Raw genomic sequence first — 26293 nt, 5'->3', positions numbered from 1 at the left:
TAAAGTTAGATCTTGGGTGTAAAGTTTACATTTTTATGATACAAAGATTTTTGCCAAAGATAAAACGAAAGATAGCAGTTTTCAGATTATTTTATCTGTATTGGTATCAGAGATGCTATATTGTCATTTTGTGATAGGTATCTAAATTTTGACTATTTTTAACTTAGCTGTCAAGAAAAACTTACACGTTTCCGCAACCTGATGGATGGAATATCCGTAAGACATTTGACTTCTTAAAGAAAAACCAAATCTTTAAGTTTGTAATGAATATAGCCAACTTAGGCAACAAAATCTAATATCTAAATAAAACTAATTTAAAAAAAAAAATCAAATAATAAATTCTCTTAGTACCCAAAGTTCAGTAAAGTTTGTTAGTCCCAATTTGGTGGAAAGTTGTATCTCAATTCTTTGCCTTGAGTGCTTAATGAAATGGAAGTTGTTTGGTTTGCTTTAATTTTCCTTGTGAATTTCAGCCTTATATTATATTAATTAATAATAATACTACAAAAATAGTTATTAAATTGACCGAATTTTTTAATTTATAATATCTTAGAAAATCCTAACTGTGAGCTAAGATAATACATTTTAATAATTTAAATTAAATTAAATTTTCGTAACTTTCATTAAAATGTTGAAGACATAAGATCCGATTAACCACGTAGATATTGTATTTGTTATAATTGCGCATTGATTCACTTAATTATTGTTTTTGTTAATTGATTTAAATTTGTTTATCCCATATTTGCGAGATGTTTATTGACTTGATCCATAGAAACACATGTCGGTATTGCATTGGACCATTTTCCATTTTTCATACATTTAAGCATTTTGGATCCGCGTAACTCGAGACCGGCATCGCAAGTAAAAGTTATACTTTCACCAATTGCATAATAAAATTTGACAGAGGACATACGACCACTGATTGCAGTGCCCGGATACGAACAGGCCTGAACACATTTCGGCAAGATACCCGACCAACGACCATTATCCTGACAAGCAATTATTGGTTGACCTTGCATCATATATTCTGGATTGCAATTGAATTGTACTACATCGCCAGCACGATATGGTGCCGAGCCCTGAGCATATCCGTTTTGTGGTGCACCAGGATTTTCACATTGCACCTCGACACAAGTGGGAAATGGCGTCGCCCACTCACCAGATGGCAAGCATATGGCTTCTGTTGGGCCACGCAACCCGTAACCAGATGCACAAGAAAATGCTGCTCTACCACCAACTTCACGTGATAACACAGCTACACGTGGCGAACTGACATTATTGGGCAAAGGTATATCACCACATTCGACACTTTCACAAACTGGCAATGGAGCACTCCAATTGCCACTTGGCAAGCAAAACAGTTCTGATGCACCAATTAAAGAATTACCATTAGCGCACGAAAGCAGTACACGTGTACTGAGTTTTGTATCATTTGTGCTTACAATTAAGCCACGACGTATTGGAATTTCGGGACAACTAATAGCGCGTACTACAACTTCGACACCATGTTCATGTCGCGCCGGCGTCTGGCAAGAATATGTGCCAGAATCTTCATCAACGGCACTAGTAATGCTTAATCGATATTCCAGTGTAGAATCACGACCTTCATCTGCTTCAGTTACCCAACCTTCAGTATAATTTCTAAAAAAATTTAAAATATTAAATAAGTATGTGTATTAACTCTTATAACAAATACCTGAAGGTATGACTGACTGTCCATTTTGGATTACCAAATCTACGCATCCATAGGCATTCCATATGCAATGTCGTACCAGGATATACTATTAGCTTACCATCATTACTCTGTGCTATGGGACCATTCTGATGGCGGAATAAAATTGTTGGAGCTTTTTCCACTACAAAAAAGAATTTGAGAAAATAAAAAAAAATTATATATTAAAAAGTTTATCAGAACCCGTTATTGGGGAAGATAATAACTTATAAATCACAACATGTCCCACTTATTTAAAATTTGGTGTGACAAATTAGAAGGAATAATTTTTAATTATTATATATTTATAAAATACATTTTCCAATTTGGCTAGCTGAAAATGAACTTTTTGCAGAAATAGTATTTTTAACAGTATATCAACTGTTTGGATCCCTTTGTTTCTACTTACTTGCATAATCGTTTTCTTGATTTAAGCCAAAACATGCTGGTTTAGTGCCTGTCCATTCAGAATGTATACATGTGCGTTCATTACTACCGACTAATGCAAATTTTCCTATATCGGTACATCTGTATAAAAAGTTAAGTTTATGTTAACTTCTATTTTCAAAAATCAATATTACTATTGTATTGTGATTGTTGTTTCACCTTGATATTATAGTTGCACCGGGTGGAAATTCGACACTGTCTTCGCGAATCTCTAAATCGTTGTAGAAACTGACAACATTTGGCTCATTGTTTTTGAACAAACATGTACCATTCGCTGCAGAAAATTGACTTATAATATAAAATTACAGCATATTTTGAATATTTAAAATCGGTATATAAAGACCAATTACCTAAATTAGGAATACATACCACAATTATAAGATCGGCCAATCCATTGTCCGTTTTCGCATATAATTTTCCAAGTATTTCTTTCACCGGCAGCGCTTGGAATACAATTGAAATAAATCTCGGTACCACTTTCATAAATACCCTCGGCGTCGCTATCACCATTTCTGAAATATAACATTTCAGAAAAAGACAAGTGAATAATATATATTCAAGAAAAAAGTACTAACTTTAGCACGCGATTTCAACACAACTCAGCTTTCAAAGGATATGGATACGATTTTCCATACCTTTCAGAATACACCTACTCTTTCCTCTTATTATAGTATTCTTAATTTTCTTTTAACAAAACTATTACTCTAAAAAAACGCATCATACCCAAAAAGCATACCAAATCAGGTTTCTTGATTCTGACCAGTTCGATTCGATTAAATAAACACAAGCCTATTTCTTTGAAAAAATCAAAAATGTTTCATGACTGCGAAGATATTGGATTCTTATATCACTACTTTCATTTAGTTTAAATATATTTTGTTAAATGATATATAGGCTTCCTCGAATACTAGCTGAACTTACAATTGACAAAGGAATATATTGGGCCAAAGATTAGGAAAATATTTGTTTAAAACTGAATCTTTCAATAACCAATTTTCGTAGTATAGATCTTAAATCATTACACAATAATTTTATAACTTTATATAAATTAGATCGGGATCTTATGACATGTACCCACAGTTTTTATTATGAAAATACTCAGCACATATCAAACCTACTTTTTAAATGTAGAAGCGGTTTTTTTAAACTGAACGATGGAGAATTGAATATATGTGAACGTCATTGTTTTTTGTGTAATCGTCATGAAATATAAAATATATGTCAAATTATTAGTATATATTATAAGTGAACTTGACAATTTTTAATTTATTGTCCAAATAGAATTCTTAATTACATAATATCTTTGCATAATCGTTTTTATTAAACACAGTACTTACCTGTATACAAGAGCACCATCAGATATACTCGGAGGACCACACATCTTCGCTTCTTCCGTAACATTTTGTAGTTCATCTGTTGAATTTGTTGACTCATCCAAATCAGAAGAATCTGCTTTGCCTGGCAATGTTAATACAGTCGATTCTCTATGAGTTTTTTCATTCGACACTAACTCACTTTCCAATAGAAATTCTTCACGTGATTTACGTGAACCAGTTTCGCAGTGGATCGTCTGTGGACTTAGAATACCCTTATTACATGACATTTCTATAGGCATTGTATTAGTTGAATGATCACAATGTACGTTTACAGAGCTGCCATGTCCAATTGTCAAGCCAGAGCGATAACCACCCTAAAATACAGAAATTGGTTAATAACGTAGATTTATTAAGATTTATTACAAAAGCAATGGACGGACTAGATAGCGGTTGGACAACGAGTCACAGAAAAATAATTTTTTTCAATGTAGTTATATTGAGATAGTTAATGGCATTTAGAAACTGTTCAGACGTTCAGTCACAATTTGGCACTATCTGAAAGTGACATGAGGTGATAGTTAGTTGTTAGTTGTGTTTGAGGGAGGACGAATCCTCCCCAATTAGCTAAAAGAGAAAGCCGTTTTGAATCCACAAAAAAAAACCTCGTAATAGTGGGTCAACCTAGAACCAGCCAGAGGCATTAACAAAGGTAATAATTTGGCTAATGCTAATGCTGGAGATATCGCTAAGTGAGTTGAAGAAGGGGGCATGAGGTGATAATAAATAAATGAATAGTGTCTATCGGATGCGCGTAGTGTTGTTATAGTATTAAAAGAAATTCAGTAATCATTCAGCTGAACATATCCAAATAATAATGCTAAGAATATATAAAAACAAGACTCATAAGTTGTAAATTAAGCATTGAGTTATGGTGTCAACGTTAATGACGACATCTTTGAAATGTTTCAAACAATTTTGGAAGGTGGTATATATCCAAAACCAAACATTTCGTTAGAAAAGAGTACACGTTTCAATAATCAATAGGGTCTAAGAAAGAATGTTTGACAAACTGCAAAACCCGCTCATCTATTGAGTTTGGGAATGGGTTTTTGCAGATCAAGATCAGCAACATAAAATACCAGAATATTAATGTTCACAGCAATGAGTTTTTTTTCAACCGCTTACTGGCTTATTGTCATAGATCGCGTTGACTGCGACCATATAAAAAACTCTAAATGAATTTGAAAAATTTTACAACAAATTAAAAATTAAAGTTTTCTAAAAAGTTCCAGTTTAATTCTCAGAAGTTATTTTTTCGATCTATTCTAAAAATATTATAAGAATTTCCTTAAATTGTCTTACCTCATATATTACACCATTTATTGTTGGCAACGTACAGGGTATCGATATACATTCAGAGAATGCATTTACAGACCAACTGCCATGTGCACATCTCAATTGAGCAGAACCCTGTAAGAATTCGAAAAGATAATATATCATAATTCGAAATATAGCTTACACGATATGATCTTCATATCTAACTTGTATATTGTAGCCGTCTTCGCATTCGAGCGTTATAAACTCATTCGATTGTATTTCTTCATAGGTGGAAAGTGGCGTCAAAGATGGCTTATCGGTTAGCTGTTTAGTATGCGGTTCGACCTTGTAATATTTGCCGTGTTCGACGGCAGGTACTAGGCACGGTGCTTCATATGTAAATATCAAAAATTATTCATTATGGCATAAATATGCACTAAAGAAACCGGCGGTTTATATGTGTATATTTTTGAAAATAAATAAGCTTAGTGTAAATTATATATGATAATGAAAAAAAAAAAAATTTAATAAGAAAGCGTTTAAAAATTGGTTGATGTAGGAATTACATAAGATTAGCATGCAATAGCCATTATATTTATAGAAGCACGTACACATATGCAATTGTTATATACAGAAATGTTACCAAATTTGCTCGGCTCTACTGCATATTATTTACCTGATTGACATTTTGGAGTTTCTGGTTTCCAAATGCCACGTATGCATCTTGCAGTTGCATTATCTCCCTTAATATTAAGTTTAAATCCTGCGTTACATTCTAAAGCGAGTATTATTCCCACACTATTACGGCCGGGTGCCTTACCAGGTCTAATAGTACTTATATTAGCAAATGAGTCCCAATCGAGGTCTTCACATGGACCACGTAAGCGCTTGCGACCTTTTTCATATTCTCCTTGCTCTGCGCCATCGTCATCGCCGGAATTGTTGCTACGTTTACGTCGCCGTTTTACAATTTGGGATTTCAATTGATCGATCAGCGTTTCATTATCATTGTTTTGGATAGGTAGCTTTTTGGAATTTTGTAAATTATTTAAAAAGAAATCGTAAGAATTATTATCGAAAATTTGACTATCTGTAACATTTATCTTTTTGTCGGCCTTAAAACGAGAGTTCATACTTTTATCAGGCATTAAAATTCTACCACCGAAAACACCTTTTTGTGGTAAATAAGCAAAGGTTTTATGTCCATGTTGTTCATCAAAATCGATACTAGAATAATCACTAGGTAGAATACGTGCTTTATGTGGTGCCTTAAAACGTGTCAATATATCTGGATTGTTATACGAGCTGGACCAAGGATCATCTGGCATCTCAATTTTGTCGGCTTTATTACGAAAATCTGCCGAGTTAAGTAATCTATTATAACCCAAAAGGTTTTTAACATAGTTTTGATATTTCTGTTTAATTTTTTGATAATACTTGGAATATGCTTGGTTTAATTCGATAGGATTTCTCTTTACTCTCCGCTTCCAATCATCTTTTGTGGCTATAACATAATTAAAATGTACGATAAGTTGAATGTTCATAATTCGCTAAATATATTTTGAACAAATATTTTTATTTACATACATACATATGTTTAAAAACCTAAAAAAAATTGTTCTAAGTAACAGAAACATATAACTTGATTGTGGTATACTTTAGGTATTTTATGTTGTATTTTCATGGTTCTTAAATAATCCACAATCCACTTTATTTCTCGAAATTACTATACATGTATATCGTATACTATTTATTATTCGAAATCCAGAGTATTTTTTATAATTTATTAACGAATTTTAATTTTATGAATTCTGCGACTTTAGGTAAGTATTATATGTACAAGTATAGGATCTAAAAGTGAAAATAAATTTTCTTTTAAGAAATGATAGATCAATACATATTGGTACTGCAGAAGAATATTAATGATATATTGTTCCTCATATTGTTTTTGAAGGTTTTTAGGATATTAGTATAGGAACTTAGACATTATGGTATTTAAGCAACGATGCATAAATCATTGTGGAAGAAATCTATTATTTAACTTTTATGGTATATATTATAATATACTACTTTTATTTTATACGATAGCGCAATAGCCAATGAGCCTGAGTGGTTCCCTTGGATCACCGGTATAACTTAACCTACTAATATTGAAGTAGAGCGAAGGTGGCTAAATATTAATATTGTTCTATTAACTTACAACTCAAATATGGCATGAACACATCTTTTCATATCAGAATTAGATGATATATAAATGAACAGATTTTTAAGATACTATTATTTTTGATAGTTTAGATAATAAATGATAATTGAGGGACAGTATTAAATCAAATAAATATAACTGTTTAAAGGAAATGAACTTGCTTTATATAAACTTTGATAACTTGAAAATATTTTTCTAAATTAGAATTAAAATAATAAAGGTCTTTTTTTTTAATATTGATCATGATCACTTTTCAGATATACATATATGCTAAAATATTTAAGAAATGAATTGTAGTATTCTATAAGGTATAATCTATACTGTGTATAACTATAAATCATATAATATATATAACTATAATTTTTTTTTAAATAAAATAGAAAAATATTTTTCTTCACTAATTTTCAAAATTTTTTGAAATTATTTAAATAATATGAATCCTTTACCACTTTTCCGATAAATATTTTTAATATACATAAGAGAATAAGGTAGCATCGTTTTGAATTATAGGGAATATATTTTTAAGTTGCGATGAAAAAATACTGTTATTTTTTTTCATCGCAAATGTTTTATTCAAATTTCTTCAGTTCTTATTAATTTAAAATTATTGTTTTAAAATTAATCCGAGTAATTTTTATAATTAATTAAAAAAAGCAATACAAATTAAAAACTCACTACTATCAGCTTTGATTTGTGAAATTTGCCTCGCTGGATCAGTATACTTTGCGTATTCTTCTAGTTTGCTCTGAAGAATTCGTTTATTTCGCAACAAATACAGAGAGCGCAGGTACCTCATTTGAATTGAACGTCTCTTACGGTTCCATCTCAAACGCGGATGTTGCCCTAAAAGACACTGTGGTAGTTCCAATGGCCTCCACTTACCACCAACACACGTTGCGCCTGGTGGTCCAACTTCCAACACATAACCTTTATCACAATCGTACATAATTTGTTTATTATTAACAATCTATGTAAAAAACAAACAAAAAAGTTATATTTCATAATAATAAAATTAAAAAGTATTTCAAATAGCTACTACCTTCTTTACATAGGGTCTGTAATCGTAGAGACCCATGTTGCCAACCAGTAACACTTTACCATGTGGTATGTACCCAGGAAAAGAGCAAAAAACTTCTTGACATTGTGGTGTTTCTCCCGTCCAATTGCCAAATGAACAAGTTAATACATATTCATTCGGATCAGTAATGTCTCTTCCTTCGGGACTTATAAGCTTAAAGCCATCCTTACATTTAAATCTTGCTTTCATGCCATGTTCTGTTTTGGGTGCCAAAACCATGCCATGTTTTGGCGGTTTTGGCATACTTTTACAACGTGCTGGTACACAGCGTGGTATTATACTCCATGTACCATTATTACAAGTTGGCGGACTTAATAATGAAACCGGAAATTCATAATTTTCTTCACATTTTACTTCTAAGGCAGTGCCATGCTTTACTTTATCTACACCTGATGATGTGTTAGGCGTTTGTGTAGATGTTGGTGTTATAATTACTGTACCATTTTCATCTGTTACTATTTCAATAGGTATAACATAACCCTGACTAATTGTTGGTACCACACATGGTGCCAGACATTCAGGTAATGCATTTCGCCAACGTCCATCAATTTGACAAACACTTGAAGAATGACCTTGTATTAACATTTCTGGCTGACAACGAAATATAATACTTGCACCAAGACCAGTACCCGCTTCGATATTTTCAATCCACCCATTAAATAGTACACCAGGGTGTCCACAATTAATTTCTATAATATAGATGTTGATGAAAGAAAATTTAGGTTAATATAGCACAAGCTATTAAACGTTTTATATAAGTTGTGCTACCTTTACATATTGGTAGTGTACCACTCCAGCGACGATCGGCACCACACCTACTAGAACTTTCACCTACCAGTGTATAACCGTAGCGACATTCATAACTAACGACTGAATTATAAGCCAGCGTAGTGTATGTCGCTTTACCATTTTTGGGATTTTCCGGAGTTGGACATACTACAGATGTAACCACTTGAATGTAAAAAAACAAAAGGAAACACACACACATACAAACAACGATAAAATGATGTATAAACAGTGCTATGCTATGATCATTGTGACACTATGTACGAGTGTTTAAGGGAGAATTAGTGCCCTTTATCCCAGCTAGTGATTTTCTTATAATTTATTTAAGATATGTAAACAATATAAGATTATACATATGTTTCCTAATTTTGCTATAAGTGTAAATTGACATAATCTAAGCATGTCGATTTATGAATAATGAGTCTTGTTAGATAACTGATCTAAAGAGAATTAACTGGTATAGCTCTGGGTATTAAATATCGCCTCCAATTTTAATATAAATAATTGTCAAAAAATTCATTTTCTTTTGTGTGTACATGTTTTTGATAATTTCTTATAAGAGTTACTTTAAACTTTAGGTTGTTTTAATTAGACGCATGGAGAAATAAATTATTATTTTAACTATAAGTGTCATAAGATATGTGTGAAGATTCTAATTTCTGCTGAGCATTTAGTTTAAGCTAAGTCATCGGGATTTTATATCTCAGACAGCAGATAATAATTTTTCTCCGTTTACCTACAGCAAGATATATGCATTATATGCGATCTGCTGTTTCCTGATCATCAGAATATAGCCTACAAGAAACATTATTAATTAAACTTATTATTTTCAAATGGTACTTATAGAAAGTTTACAGTGACATATCAATGAAGCTTTAAAACAGTTTCCACCTTAATTTGTCTAAGTTTGATTAGTTTATTTACATCTCGAATATCTACTTTATATTTCCAAAAGTCAGTAAGGCTCCTAAGTTTTTTTCCCATCTTCGAATTAATAAACTTTCCAAACTATTGTTTATTTTGGAGAATCGTTCAAAGCCTATAAAGGAATTGGCCATGCTTTTTGGGTAGACTGTAAGGTCCGTCGTTAATTTCATGTCGCTCATGTGACATGGTATCAAATTAGAGTTACAGAGGTATTATTAATTAGTTTTTAATAAAAAATTCATTGATGTTCAGATGATTCTAATGCACGATTGTAATATAGTATAGGGTATAACGGAAGGTTCTATCTGATTTTGTTATTCTAAATTTCAATACACATCGACGTTTTCATATACGACTTTTTGAGATATATTTACACATTTCGCTGACTTAATAGAAATTAATTCTCTAAAAGATGCTGTGGTGTAAATATGAGTAACTAGCGTGTCGGAATTAAGTGTAGTTCCAGATAGAAGATACAAGAAATAATGTAAAAAGTGTAAAGCAGTTGATAAAGGTTTTAAAGATATGACGCAGTCAGGAATACTATCGTTAATAAATGATTATAGAGTACGATTTTGGCAATCATGAATATTTCCGATAAGTTTGACAAACCTTTTCGGACCATATACAAATACCAACTATACTTTTAAATATTGCAGATGAAATGTAAGAATAATTGGAATGAAAAATAACTTAACTTTGCGTTAGGGTAAAAATGTGAGAATAGAATTAAAATGTTAGCTTGGATAAACGGTTCATCTATATCTGTAGTGAATTTGTGACGAAATGAGAGAACTGAATATATGCTGGGATCATTTTGATGAGAGAGAGAGAGAGAGAGATAATAAAGGTTTTATCCAAATTTTGCACCTCAAGCACGTTATAATCAATAATTGCTGTGAGATATCATTGGGCAATTCATTTTGAGCTGTGTATCTAAAGTCACTATATATAAACTTTACGAATAAGCCGCCTAAATTTTCGATCAATTGAATCACTTATACAGATTTATTTCAACTGACGGAATAAAATTTTATTTAAAATTAAAAAAACAGTGTTCTGAAAAATTGTAGTTCAATTTGGCCACTATATAAATAAAATATGAATTGTCCAAAATAGTATTTTTTAAAAAAAAATTTACCCTTAACTATATTATTATGTTACTCTATGTTATATTGTGTTTTTGGTAGAATTGGAACTGCATTCTTCCATATGATGATTAACTGTAGAAGGTAAATATGTAATATACATATATGTATATATAATAATATACTTATTATACTTATAGTTCTCTCTCATTATAGTAATATCGCTGTAAGTAATATTTTTGTTTATGCTATATCTAAACTAAGAGTATTTACATCTACAGTTTATGGACATACACCAAATTCAATATTTAGTATACTCTCCATAGTCAACTACCAACCTTGATTAATACTTAGTACAGATTAATATTAATACATACTGATTAATATTTTGATCAGATACAAACAATTAACAATGATAAAGCTATGGCCGATCTGCTTGCCTCTGCGAAAAATAAATGTAATCGATTTGTTAACAATCTTAGTTTTACGACATAAAACCAATTATACTTATACCCCGATTTGCGTCGTTATTTGGAACCAACAAGTTGCGAATTGAAACAACGCAAATCGAATAATATTTCCTCACAAATTTAATTTTCAAAAATATTCTGGTTTTTGATCACTCGTTGATAGAGAATGACCTTTTAATTCATTGAATATCGACAGAGTCTTATTCTTATTCTAATTTTCTATCCAAATGGGCAGAAGGACATCTATTTTCATAATTAATGGACTTCTAGTTTTTGTAACTTCTTTTCCATAGTTTTTTATTTCGTCCGCATCACTATAACAAATTGTTCTTACAGTAGTTGGTGCTAAACCAAGAATTCTCCCAATGTCAGCAGGTTTTTTCCAAGTTTAAAACATTTTAAAATATTTAACTTTTCTTCTAAGGAAAATTGTTTTCGCTTTTGACTCATTTTTATACTTTATATAGCAGAAATTTACCTTTCCACTTCACCACATAAATGTAAACTGACACCTCTTAACTAAAAACTTATTAGGGATTTACATGTATTAAAACAAATTTTGCACCTCAAGCACGTTATAATCAATAATTGCTGTGAGATATCATTGGGCAATTCATTTTGAGCTGTGTATCTAAAGTCACTATATATAAACTTTACGAATAAGCCGCCTAAATTTTCGATCAATTGAATCACTTATACAGATTTATTTCAACTGACGGAATAAAATTTTATTTAAAATAAAAAAAACAATGTTCTGAAAAATTGTAGTTCAATTTGGCCACTATGTAAATAAAATATGAATTGTCCAAAATAGTATTTTTTAAAAAAAAAATTTACCCTTAACTATATTATTATGTTACTCTATGTTATATTGTGTTTTTGGTAGAATTGGAACTGCATTCTTCCATTAACTGTAGAAGGTAAATATATTGTGAATAATATACTTATTATACTTATAGTTCTCTCTCATTATAGTAATCTCGCTGTAAGTAATATTTTTGTTTATGCTATATATAAACGAAGAGTATTTACATCTACAATTTATGGACATACACCAAATTGAATATTTAGTATACTCTCCATACTCATCTACCAACCTTGATTAATACTTAGTACAGATTAATATTAATACATACTGATTAATACTTAAATCAGATACATACAATTAACAATGATAAAACTATGGCCGATCTGCTTGCCTCTGCGAAAAATAAATGTAATCGATTTGTTAACAATCTTAGTTTTACGACATAAAACCAATTATACTTATACCCCGATTTGCGACGTTATTTGGAACCTACAAGTTGCGAATTGAAACAACGCAAATCGAATAATATTTCCTCACAAATTTAATTTTCAAAAATATTCTGGTTTTTGATCACTCGTTGATAGAGAATGACCTTTTAATTCATTGAATATCGACAGAGTCTTATTCTTATTCTAATTTTCTATCCACATGGATAGAAGGACCTCTATTTTCATAATTAATGGACTTCTAGCTTTTGTAACTTCTTTTCCATAGTTTTTTATTTCGTCCGCATCACTATAACAAATTGTTCTTACAGTAGTTGGTGCTAAACCAAGAATTCTCCCAATGTCAGCAGGTTTTTTCCAAGTTTAAAACATTTAAAAATATTTAACTTTTCTTCTAAGAAAAATTGTTTTCGCTTTTGACTCATTTTTATACTTTATAAAGCAGAAATTTACCTTTCCACGTCACCACACAAATATAAACTGACACCTCTTAACTAAAAACTTATTAGGGATTTATATGTATTAACACATATTTTAAAAAATACGACTTACAAGAAATAAAATGGGAGTCCTCTCTGAACGCATGTATTAAAAAACAAAGCAAATAGAAACACTACAGACGTAATTCGAAGTCAAAACTAATTTTTTTTTTGGTGACGAATCAACGCAAATCAGGGCGACCCAAATCGGGATATTAGTGTAATAACCTAAACAAATTAATTGGTAAATAAGGAGGTATTTCCTTCCATCAAAAAGTTTAAACTTGAAGCTGTAAAGAAAACTATCCAATAACTTGAATAATGAACATAAAAGTTTTACAATATTTTTGCATTTATCCGATTTTATTTTATCGAATGACCAACCACTAACACAATGGTCAATAGGCCTAAATGGATCCCTTAGGAATCGCCGGTATAATCTAATCTAATTATTTTATCGAATGCCAGTTTTGAACTCAAACTGATTTTTAATATTCCTAATAAAGAAAATCGAAAGTTTTACTGCTCAACAAAATAAAACACTGAAAGAGGTATAGAATATCGAACTCTAATGTTTCTAGTTTATGAAATAAAAACTTAATTTGTCAGAGAAATGTCGACAATGATTTTATGTGATATTAAAAGGATCTTAAGAATTTTTACAAGAGATTGTTAAGCTTAAAATTTTTATATTGATATAAAATCATTTAACATATGCATAAAGAAAGAATTCAATATACTGATTTTAGCATTAAACAATTATATCATTAAATTTCTTTCTATATTAAACACTTTCTATATATATAAGTCTAAGTATAAGTTACTGATCTATAAGTTATTAGACTTTATATAGTCATTAGGGTAACTAAAAAACCGCTAAATCTTGAGAAGGATTGTAATTTTGTTAGAAGAATCTTTTGTAGGATCTGCCGGAAAGTTATATATTATACTTATTACATTTAGAATTATAGCTCATAATGCTTTAAGTAATCTAAGATATGTATTGGAGAAGCCATTTATGAAAATTTAAATATTTAATTTAAATATTAAGCTGGTTAATAAAAACTTTAACAAGGATACGTAAAATATGTTTATGAAAAACTAGCGATAATTCTATAGTCGAGCTTCAGGATACGTAATATATATTTGTGGAAAACTAAAAATAATTCTATCGCTAATAGACTTTAGGTACTACGGTAACGCAAACCTTACTACCGAAAAAAAATTTATGGTAGGGTTATAATTAATATTCATAGGTACGGTTGAGCAAACCTTATTATTATTTATTTATTAACAAAGTTATAACGTAATTATAAATTACATCTAACTTAATTTTATAGAAATTATAGCTACTTGGCCTTAAGCTTTTTATTATTATTAAAATTATTTACGTAAAATCGCCCAACAGCTGGTACTGCGGCCAGAAGAGTCCTATTGTATCAATTTCAGTATTGATTACACAAAGTTGGAGAATCACAAAGAATATGTATAGTTGTTTTCTCATCTTTGAGGCATAATCTACATTCGAATTAACAGATAATCGAAGTTTACATAGATGATATTTTAGACCATAATGTCTCGTAATAAAATCTGTTATCAAGCTTAAATCACTTTTTAAGAATTTAAAAATGTTTTTGTAGGAGTACGGTTTGATCAGTGCTTTGTTTTGTTAGGCAAACCTTATTACCTGAAAAAACTTTATGGCTGAACTATGAATAAAATTTTAAACGTCTTATTAGACAAAAACTAACTATGTTACAATGATACAAAATTGTTGGCAGATGAAACAGACTTGCCATAGAGCAAGGTAAAATTTTGTTAAGTCTAAAAATAAGTCTTGTTAATGTGTTTACGTCCGTCGTAGTGTGGTAGATTTACACGCAACTGGATTGAGTCTTACCAATAAAGACTTCTATACTAGCTTTAAGGCAGGTCGTTTTATTAAATGGATGTCGTTTTAAAGTGTAGAATATGAATGAGAGATATTGGTAGGAAAGAAATCATAAAATAATAAATATTATAATATAAAATTTACATAAACTGAAGTCCGGATGGAGTGTGAAAACGGATATATAATATATAATGTATAAAGTTATGATTATTAAACAATACATATTATTTTTTAAACTACGTTATAATTTTTTATTATTTATTTAAGAATTAAAAGAAAAATAACTGAATGAAGATAATAGAGAAGTGCGATGGATGGTTATTCCTATATAGATATTGTATATTGAATAATATATTATTTATATTATGATCTATCTAATACAGTACTATTACGACATTACAGTATGAACGAAACAGTGGAGTACAATGAAAAAGAACTAGCACAATAAGAATATACGATTATATGAGATAAAATAAAAAAGTAGTAAATAGTAGAAATGTAGGTTGAGTCAGAACGGTTAAAGGCATATGACCCGTATGAAAATGTATAATTTTATTGACTTTGTAAGTTTGAACGCTGGCGACAGTTTATAGAATATGAGAGACAGTTGATCGTAGTTGATAGAAATCAAGTACGGTCATAAATACAATCAATGAAATCAATAAACTAAAAGTTACCGCAAATGAATTGATGAATGTAAATGCTTTAAAAATAATTTTAAATAGATTATATAGAAAAATGATAGTTTCAATGAATTTCGTGATTAAATGAATTTAAATTAAGTGCATTTATTGAATTATAATTTTGTGAATAAAACAACAATTTATTTAGTTTATTTGCGGTAACTTTATTTATTGATAACATTATAATTCAAAAAATTTCAAAGCCTAATAACAATTTTAGCAATAATTTAATAATTAAACCGTAAAACATAATAAATAATTATTATTATATTCTTTAATGTTAACAAACTTTAAATTTAATTTAATTAAAATTTGAAATTTTAATTTTAATTTTAATTTTAACGATAATTTCAAAAGGGTGCGTGGTTCCAGTGGCGAACAAAACTGTCAGAACCTGCTTCAGGACTTTCAACTGGGTACAACGACGCGTTTGGGACGTGTACGACGAATTTTTTTAGATTTATCTATGAATTTTTATAGCGTGTCACTTGCTACGGTGTCATTTTTAACGATTAATGCTTGTGATTTAATATAAAAATACACAAAAAAAATAAATCAAATTATTTCCTTTAAAAGCAATAAATGCATTAAATAATACAGTAGAGCCTTGTTAAAACGTTTTAATTAAAAATTAATTAGGAATAAAACATACATAAATACATACATATTTGGTCTGTACATACTACATGTATGGAAAAGGAACTACAGGCAGCGGGGTAAATGAGTATTTTGTATGAGTAAAATTAATAGTGCGTAGCGATGAATTCTTTAATACGAATTAACGTGACTTTACTGTAGACAAACATAGTAGTAAATTTGTTAAAATCAATACAAATACTTACAGACACACGTTGGCAACTCCTTTGGTACCCACGAGCCATCGGACTGACAATACCGTTCATGTTTGCCAACCAACTCATAACCTGTACCACAATTGTAGGTGATTTTGCAGCCATAAGTGTAGCACTCACCGGCATGCCAACCATATGCGGGATCTGGTGGTAGTCCACACGATCGAGCTATATTTTACAAAAAAAAAAAAATAAAGTCATTTAACTGTGTGCCTAATAGTAATGCTTATAATATGTGGTAACTTACGTTCACATTGTATATCAGGTCCATACCAACTCGCTTGACCATCAATTGCCAAGCACTTAGCTCGTGGAAAGCCATTTGTCACATATCCAGTATGACAGTGATATTGTACAGTGGAGTCCAAATCGAATGTCTCCTGTTCTGGTAGGGCAGAGTGACGTGCGTGATCAATTAGTGGAGGCTTCAAGCAATAAACTGTAAATAAAAACATGCATGAAATTCTGTGTAGGTAATATAAGACATTTTATGGTACATAAATAATATCAGAATTGTGTACTTACTATTTTGCTTGCACGCTGGCTCAGCACCTGCCCAATTACCATCTGCCAAACATATACGATTTTGTAGACCGACAACATGAAAACCATGTGGACATGAATAAGAAGCGCGTGCACCAAAGTGTCGACCAGCAACAGAAACCAAACCCAATGTTGGCTGGGCCAATTCAGGGCATTCGCGATCTATTAAAAAATACATACTTTATTTTATATTTTATTATATATAAAATAAATTAAATTAAGAAAGAAAGTGTTTATTCTAAGAAATTAACAATATGTTTTAGAAGGTTAGAAGGTTTTTGGTAAGAAATACGGTACGGTACTTTTACGAAATACGGTATGCGCGTAACTCTTCAATTTATAAATTTCGGATACTTTTTATACACTAGATAAATAAACGTATGCTTCACTTTCACTTTAGTAGCTCCTTTCTGATTTCATTATATATCTAAAAATTAACAATAAATTGTCTGCACTGTATATATAGTGATTTTTACAGCGTTTTCGATTGGCAAATCTGCATACAATCTAGATTTACTCTCGATCTGTGGAATTTTACTGCCTAATCGAAAATTTTTAGTGTAATCAAACATTTTTGTAGTTATGTTAGTAGGTATTTATATTTTTTATAAATATATAACACAAATCAAACTACACTTTACCTCTCAAGTCATATAAAAAGCTTACAATTTTAGGGTAATCTTGCTACACTGGCAAAATGTCTAGAGTGTTATAATTTAATTTCGAGCGCTATACATTTCACTCGAGATTTATCAATTGAAAATGAAAACTGCACTCAATATAAATCGAGATTAAAAAGTCACCCCGGATTAACCAACCGAAAACGGCATAATATATCTTCTAAATATCTTCTATATTTTAGATAGTTTCTGTTTAGAGGTCTTTAACATGCAGAAGGGTCTTAATGACTTAAATTCACAATTTATTATGAATTTTGAAAGCAAATATCATAAATATTTCTAAGAAGAGATCTGTTAATTATAATGATAATAATGGTAATTCTAAGATCACACATTCATTTAAATATTGAATTGTTATTAAAGACTACTTGATATTTATAGGTGAGTAAAAAAATTACTTCTTTATCAACCCAAAACAATTTTGAATTTATGCATGTAAATGTTATATCAATAAAAAATAATTTGATAATATGCTTATATGGAAATTAACACCATGTTTTTTTAATAATATTTGCTTTTATATTTGGTAATATATACCAAATATTACAGAAAATGTATGTACTGTTCATTGTTATGAAGAAATAAAGTAATTCGAAATAATTTATAAATAATTTATATATTATAAATATATTATATATAAGATTAACTTTTAAATATTTATGTTTTTTTTTAATATTAATTTGAACATACCTGGTTTAATGCAGGACATACCGCATACACCATCGCATAAGCATTTCTTCTTCTTACTTTTACAATCTTCATCAGAGGAACACTTTCTAAGACATTTTTGTCCTAGCAATGTTGCCTGCTCTTCATCTCTTGGACAGTCAGTCGACGGAGAGTTGCGAGGATTTTTATAAACACGACCATCATCGTCAGCTTCTGATGATTCATCATCATCTTCCCAGTCATCATCTTCTTCTTCCTTAGGAACTTCTGTTTGTGTTGGCACTGAAATAACTACAATTATATTTGTTCATTATAGCTTTTAATAGATTTTTGTTAATTTCGTAGAGGTTGATTATAGAATCTTAATTATGATATAATTAAAATAGAAATCCACGGTAATTATTTATGATGTGAGGTACAATACCTATTAACTTTTATATACTACTATATATATCGTTCGAAATAAGATTTCGGTCTTATTTAGTAAAAATTTTTATTTTTGTTTATTAAAATAATCTAAGAAATAAGTAAAATAAATCGAAGTAAAAATGATTGTTTTACTTATTGTTTTCTCAAAGAATAACAATTTGTTATCTGCTTGTACAAAATATGTAGTTTACCGTCACAGACGAGTATTTTCTACACCTTCACCTTATGATCATTCAAATTAATTTCACGGATTTAATGTTATCTTCAATAAATCACTGAATCCGACTGCCTTAATCGAATGACTAATGGTCGGTGTATTATGAAATTTTATAGAAACATTTTTGATAATCATATAGGAATATTTTTTGATTTGATTTTTTGATTTTGGGCTATAGAAAATAGTCGGTATTGATGGAAAATAAGGAACAAGTAACTGTGTTAGTAGTACTTGAAACTCCTAAAATAATTTTAAGATATTTGTACGATTCGTATCGATATGTATAATCTTATGAAATCAATAAAAAAAATTTTGATGCACAGAATTAACATCTCCAAATCGGTTCACTAGCGATTAATCCATTTTTCAAGTATGCATATGGTAACAAATAATAAAACTTGGATCACGTACGATTTTAAAAATCAAATTAAGAAATTAAATTCCACTAATATGGAAATTATAATAATAAAGATCAGATCTTTGGTGGTTTTTATAACACATGAAATAAAAAAATATTTTTGGTGGATAATCAGCTACACATTGCTCTATAGTTAATAAATTTGAAGGTTCTTAATGATGTATTCGATTCACTAGTATTATCACTAAGCTACCTTAGTCAACTATCTGGTGTTTTTAAACTGCATGAAAACTATCGATATCAATATTTATGGTTTGACTGTGTTGATATTTCTGTTCAGTAAAGTTTGGCAATTCATGAATCATTTAGCGCTAGAACAATACTTCCTAGTTGTGGTAATTTACTTTGAAAAAAATAGAGCACTTCGCGAAATTCATAGAGCACTTCGTCGAAGAATTGTGTTTAGTGATGAAGCTCATATCTGGGTAATTGCCTACGTCAATAAGTAAAACTGCTATATATGCAACGAACATAATCATCAAGCATTAATCCTTAACGAATCTCCATTACATCCATTAAAATTGATTGTTTGGTGCGGTATACACGCTGGCGGCATCATCGGTCCCCTCCTTCGTGCGATTTAACGCTTCTTGATTACTTTTTATGAAGCTATGTTAAGTCATTGGGTTATCCCGACAACCGACAAAACAGTAATTTTTGAAGCATTGGAAGCCAACATTTATTGCAAAAAATAGTCATAAAATTGGACTGATGAAATGGACCATGTAACTCGTAGCCGTGGCGGGCATATTCCGACAGATAAATCATATTCAAAAAATAAATGCCATGAAATTGTCTACCACAAACTAACATTTTGTCAGCATTTTGAGGATTGCAGTGGTCAAAAGGCTACAACACCTATCCCATATTGGAACACTAAAAGTGAAATCTAAAAAAAAAAATCAGTAGTAAACATTTTTTTGTGGGTTTTGAAAAAACTGATGATTGAAATCACTCAGTAAAGAAAGTATAGCACAAGTTTTGAAATGTACCATATATATTGCTTACTAAGTTTGGTAATACAATGTACATGGTGTCATAGTTTTAAGCTCTTTACTAACTCTTCTTTCAACAAATAGGAACACAATTAACAGTAATGGCCAGCTTTTCTTGGGTAAAGATAAATTTATTATTTTGAATTTTCTAAATTGAAAAATTTGTAATGTGGGTCGGTTTGAAACACGAAGACATATTTGCCGCAACTTTATTTATTCAGTTTATTAAAATTTTTTAAATATGCTATAAGTGCTTTAAGTATCACAAATGTAGAATAATATAGAATAAATCAGAGCATAAACTTGGTGAACATATAAATCATACTCAGAGAAGGACATATATGTTAGATTCTTCATTCATTTCATAGATTCTATAAGTTTCATTAAATTCTAAATGTGATATTAGAAACCAATATTGAAACTTATGAATACTTATTTTAAATAAAGTAAAGTAAATATTAGAGAATTATCGTAATTCTTAATAACAATGAAAAGTACTAAATAGCCGCATTTTATCCTTCATCAAAGACCTTAAACGCCTAAACCTACCTAAACGGGTAGCGATACAAAACAATGAAGACATCCATGCCAGAGAAGGTAGAAGAGAAACCTCCCAGCTTTGACAAGAATGCGCTGACGAGCAGAAAATTTGGAGAAATTAACTATTACCTAACCCAAATGTCAGGGCATGGTCATTTACATAAATACCTCCATAAAATGGGGAAGGCAACAGCTGCCAGTTGTAGATTCAGTGATCCTGATGTAGACGATACCAAACAAACATTTTTCTACTGATCGTAGTGGCACAATAAAAGGAATGCGCTCGAATATAATGTCGGAGACTGCACTGCAGAAAATATTCTAAATAAAATGCTATAAAGCGAAGATGGTTGGAACGTTGTAACGAGAATCGCTAAACACATGTTAAGAACCAATAAGATATTTCTCGCAGCAGAAGAGCGTGAGTAAGCAAAGATGATGTGAAAGTATCGACGTAGGCTATTAGCAAACAAAGAAGATAGCAAGCAACCAAGAAAAAACAGGAACCCCCGAAGTAATACGACAGTGGTTTACACGCCCGACCACACAAAAAAAAGACCTGAACGCCAATTATACCACACCCATCAAATCTAACAAGAAAATATCCTATTAGTTATAATAGAGATAGTTATTAAACCAGGTGACAGCTTAGATCTAATACTGTTTAATATTAAATTGGATAGAATTATGTAAAAGGTCACCAGTGTGGAATTAACTTTACGACGATTAACAATTTGCGGTCTTGTTAGTATAGTGAAGTTTTTAAAGAAAATAGTGAAACTTTAAAGTAGCTTATGATATATAATATAACAGCACTACTGATATTAACACAGTATAAAAAAGCAAATAGACCATTACCATTGTGGATTTTATTTAATATACACATAAACGATATTACACAATAATGTTTTATGCTTTTATTTTTATGTTAGAAAGAATAATTGTGATTCATGCAATCTATATCACTATTCCTGGATAAAAACTTTTACAAGGACACATCAAGAGTATATATAATCTTAATAATATCTCTTGATTTAAGATCTTAGATCTCATTCAGTTCAATGAAATCATATGGAGGTACAAAGCTCATATCCTTATTCGATTGTTCACTCATATCACAGTGAACAATCGAATAAGATGGGCGGAATTTCAGAAACTGCAATTACCTTTTTCGAAAGCTGGTACGTAATAGAAGCATACTTAATTAAGAAACCACTAAAAATTCTGAATTCAAATCCATTTAAAATCAGAAATCTCGAATCCTATAAAGGAAGTTAGTATATTCTTTTTGAAATTTTTAGCTGCGTTATTGTTATTGAAAATTGTTGCCCCAAGACTAGAGAGGTTTTATAACTATTTGACTATATAAACATATAATAGTAAAACATTATTGCATTATCTTTGACAATGTGTAAGCTATGGTAGCTCGAAAGTAATGACAGCACTAGCTGAAATAAATACCATCTAACTTTATTGGAAACACTGCTCTTAGATCCACAAAAACGTACGATCCTAATAATTATTGCATTATCTTTGACAATGTGTAAGCTATTGTAGCTCCACTTGAAAGTAATGACAGCACTAGCTGAAATAAATACCATCCAACTTTATTGGAAATACTGCTCTTAGATCCACAAAAACGTACGATCCTAATAATTACCAACATTATTGTTGTTAATAAAGGACTTTACCTTGATAAATAGAGCAGAAGGCAAATACCAAAATAAGTTTTGTTGAAATATTTTGAAAAGTTGTGTTTAAAATTACAATAAAATAAATAAATTCTATTAAATAATTTAATGCCTTTGGATTGAAGATAGGTAGAAAGTCAAAAACATATATAATTATTGTTAAAACAAAAAAGGTGTTAAGATATTATATATTACAGAAATGAACATAATAGCCTTATTTACCAATTTTAAGATAAATAAAGTCTTACGCAGAAATATTAATAAATTTTCCAAAAAATAAATTTTTAATTATTATAATTTTCGAATAAATGAATTACTATTGGGAAATTGAAGCAATTTTTTTTAAATTATTGGAGATTATTTGACTGAATAGTATTTTTTTTGACACCTTGTATCACAGTGAATGGAAAAAATCGTTGGAAAGATATAATTTTAATGTTTAGACCAAGGAATCATTTCCGAACTTTACAGAGATATTTCTAGAGAACTCGTTGTATTATATTTATAAGCATATATATAAAACTAGTGCACTTATGCTTAATTAATATATTGTATATATACTGTGAGCTACCGATAATGGAATCATTTTAGATAAAGAATTTATTTTTAAACTTTATAGAGATACTTCTATGGAATTATGGACACTTTCATTATATATATACATTTATGTATATACTTTTAAATAGTGTATGTATCATCACGTTGTATATTGTATGTATGCTGTGAACTACCGAGAAAATATATACAGTAATGAAAAGTTGAACTCAAGCGTAGCTTAATAATTCTAGACTTTAAAATGAACATATTGATTTTTAATTAAACTTTTCACTTTATTGTGTAAGAGAGCCGATTAAAGACTTAAATGTAATATCTTTTATCACAGTAAATGTTAAAAACGGATCGTTTTCTATACGATTTTTATAAAAATATATAAAAAAGTATACTTTTTAGGTACATTTTCAAGGAACTTTTTGTATTATACGTATACGCATATACATCAAACTAGTCCATCTATATTCTTATAATATATTGTATATTTGCTGCGAGCTGCCGATAATGGAATCATTTTACACAAATAATTCATTTCCGACACTTCCATGGAATTTCTTGCATTATACATATACATTTATCTTCATGTAATATATTGTATGTATACTGCAAACTACCGACGTTACATACAGTAAGGAAAAGTTAAACTGAAGCTCAGCTGTTTGATTCTAGGCCTTAAAATGGTCGTATTGATTTTTAATTAGATTTTTCACTTCATCGTTTGAAAGACTTAAATCTAAGACTTTGTGTCTCAGTAAATATTAAATACAGATCCCTTCCCATACGATTTTTTATGCAAATTACTTTACTTCTAGTCTTCATATAATATGTTGCATATTTGTTGCGAGTTGCTGATAATACTTAAGATGGATGTATTGATTTTTAATTAGACTTTTCACTTTATTGTTTGAGAGAGCCAATTAAAGATTTTTATGGATCCCTTTCCATGCGATTTTTTGCGTTTTTTATACAAACTAGTCCACTTCTAGTCCACGTACTGATAATACATACAGTAATGAAAAGATAGATTCAAGCGCAGCACTAGGCTCTAAAATAGTCTAGTCGACTTTTAAATAAACTTTTCACTTTATTCCTTGAGGAATCCAATTGAAGATTTAAATTATGTTAAATAAGACATACAATTAAAAATCTTTTATATTATTTATGTCTGACTTAACTATCTGAATTTTCAAGTTTTTATAAAGATTACAGTCGTTTGTATTAAATGCTTCATTGTCGTCTTATATACACATGTACTAATAAATTGATTAAATATAGACATATTCGTCTATAAAAGGATATCAATAAGCTGGCTGGTAACTGATGGAATTACTGACTGCCTTTAATCTAAAAACATTGACCCATTTAACTAATTTTGTTGTTTTTGTTATTTACGGTTGCTTTCGATGTTGGTTGCTGTTGGTCACAGCAACAGCAACAGCAAGCAATGGCAATTGTTGTTGTTAGGTTTGTTGTCAAAAATTATATGAAGTGAATTTTTGACCTGCGCACAAATTGTTTGCTTATATAACAGCGTATATACATTTTATTCTCTTTTTTCAGCACTTATTAAAAAAAATATTTATATAAAAAATACTAAGAATCACAACAAATTGTTTGCAATTAAAAAAAAAATGTTGGCGAATTTTTAGTTTTTCAAAATCAACGAACAAAAGCTAAGGACACAGGAGGATTATCAAAAAATGGCACATTTAATAAAAGGTCTCCTTTCATATGCTTTTCCAATAAAAATATACACAATAATCGAGTTTATGTACCTTTATAAATGAGTATCGTCGCTAACAAACAATGGACCAGGACCCTATTCATGTTCTTTGTTTTGTTGCCACTTCACTTAGCGTTAAGGATTCTTTTAACTTTTTTTGTATTATTTTTCGGTAATTGTTATGTTTTATTTAATTTTTTGTTGCTGTGAATTTATTATCCTTGCGCTGCTTCAATAGCTACTTTCGTGTCGAAATTTGTTAGTTTTTCGCCTCAAGTATATTTTTGTTTTCTTTTACATTTTAAAGCAAATTATTTTTAATTTTAATTAATTAAATGAAGTAAATGTTTCAGCAAAAATAGCTGCAAAGTTGAAAGCTAAGCTTTCCGTTTCGAATACTTTAAATTTTGACTGCACTCTTTGAAGGAACACACAGAAATGCAACGAACAAAAGGAATGACAGAAGTTTTGGTCCATGTGAGTTTCATCCGTTGCAGCAATTTAGACAATTACAACACTAAAGCAAAGGTACGCTCGTTTGGTGCTGTCATATGGGAATTTAGTGAACGCTACACTGTTTTCTATGTCAAATATGTTCAATATAAATTCGCATGTATGTTTTCGCACTCACATGTGAGCACAAATTATACTTTCAATATCACGGTTCTTCTCGTTTGATTTATTGGTTTTGTGTAGGGTGCAGAAACGTGAGAATTGTTAAGTAGCGGTCAATTATTGTTGGTAATTGACCAACAACTTTAGCATTACATGTGCTAATTTGTAACATTATTTTTATGAATATTAGTCCTTCAAATTAATTGGTAATAAAATTGGTAATTCTTTCGCTTTAGAAAAGCCTTGAAGATAATCCTTTCATATTAAGATTTATAATGATTTATTGTAATATGAAATATTTATTTTAATCTCAACAACTCTGTTTTCATAAAATTCTTCACAATATTTCAAATAAGTAAGTATTATTACGTTGTTTAGTAAGTTCACGAATGGTAATCAAAAAACATGTGTTATATTCTTTCTTACGATCCACCGATTTATGTAATACCATCTCTGTGATGATTTTCCGACAGTTTTGTAAGCTGCTTCTCAGAAATTTTTCAAAGGTGAGAGAAGCATAGAAATCAAAGGGAATTTAGCTCCTTTAGTGATGAATAGATTTGTTAATAAGCGTACCCAGGAAGCAGGATATGAGAGTAGATTACTTTCTCTAGATAAAAATAAAAAAACGAGAAAATAGCGTTCCACTGAAATAATCAATAGCGTTATATTCGATTAAATATAATTATCTTATATTATAATACATTTGTTTTTATTACA

General features: G+C 29.9%; 1 protein-coding gene across 4 annotated transcripts; it reads right to left on the bottom strand.

The window, feature by feature from the left end:
- Window positions 1-533: 533 nt before the first annotated feature.
- On the bottom strand, window positions 534-25376 carry LOC119688947 (protein lev-9). 4 transcript variants are annotated; one of them, XM_038103637.1, is made up of 18 exons: window positions 25011-25376; window positions 18415-18684; window positions 17027-17206; window positions 16749-16940; window positions 16493-16669; window positions 8841-9023; window positions 8034-8761; window positions 7670-7961; window positions 5468-6295; window positions 5017-5180; window positions 4837-4944; window positions 3674-3848; window positions 3496-3616; window positions 2528-2670; window positions 2318-2432; window positions 2121-2239; window positions 1697-1856; window positions 534-1641 (listed from the first exon to the last, which is right to left on the bottom strand). In XM_038103637.1, exons 1-18 carry the CDS (start codon window positions 25060-25062, stop codon window positions 732-734), a joined length of 4917 nt encoding a protein of 1638 aa, XP_037959565.1. In that variant the 5' UTR covers window positions 25063-25376; the 3' UTR covers window positions 534-731. The 4 variants fall into 4 exon arrangements, with proteins under 4 accessions (XP_037959565.1, XP_037959566.1, XP_037959564.1 ...); XM_038103638.1 differs by having other exon boundaries at window positions 3496-3848; window positions 5468-6165; window positions 6229-6295; XM_038103636.1 differs by having other exon boundaries at window positions 3496-3848.
- Window positions 25377-26293: the final 917 nt, after the last annotated feature.

This window comes from Teleopsis dalmanni, chromosome X (assembly GCF_002237135.1).
Source record: "Teleopsis dalmanni isolate 2A chromosome X, ASM223713v2, whole genome shotgun sequence".
Taxonomy (NCBI): Eukaryota; Metazoa; Arthropoda; class Insecta; order Diptera; family Diopsidae; genus Teleopsis; species Teleopsis dalmanni.
This window is presented reverse-complemented; position numbering and strand designations above follow the sequence as displayed.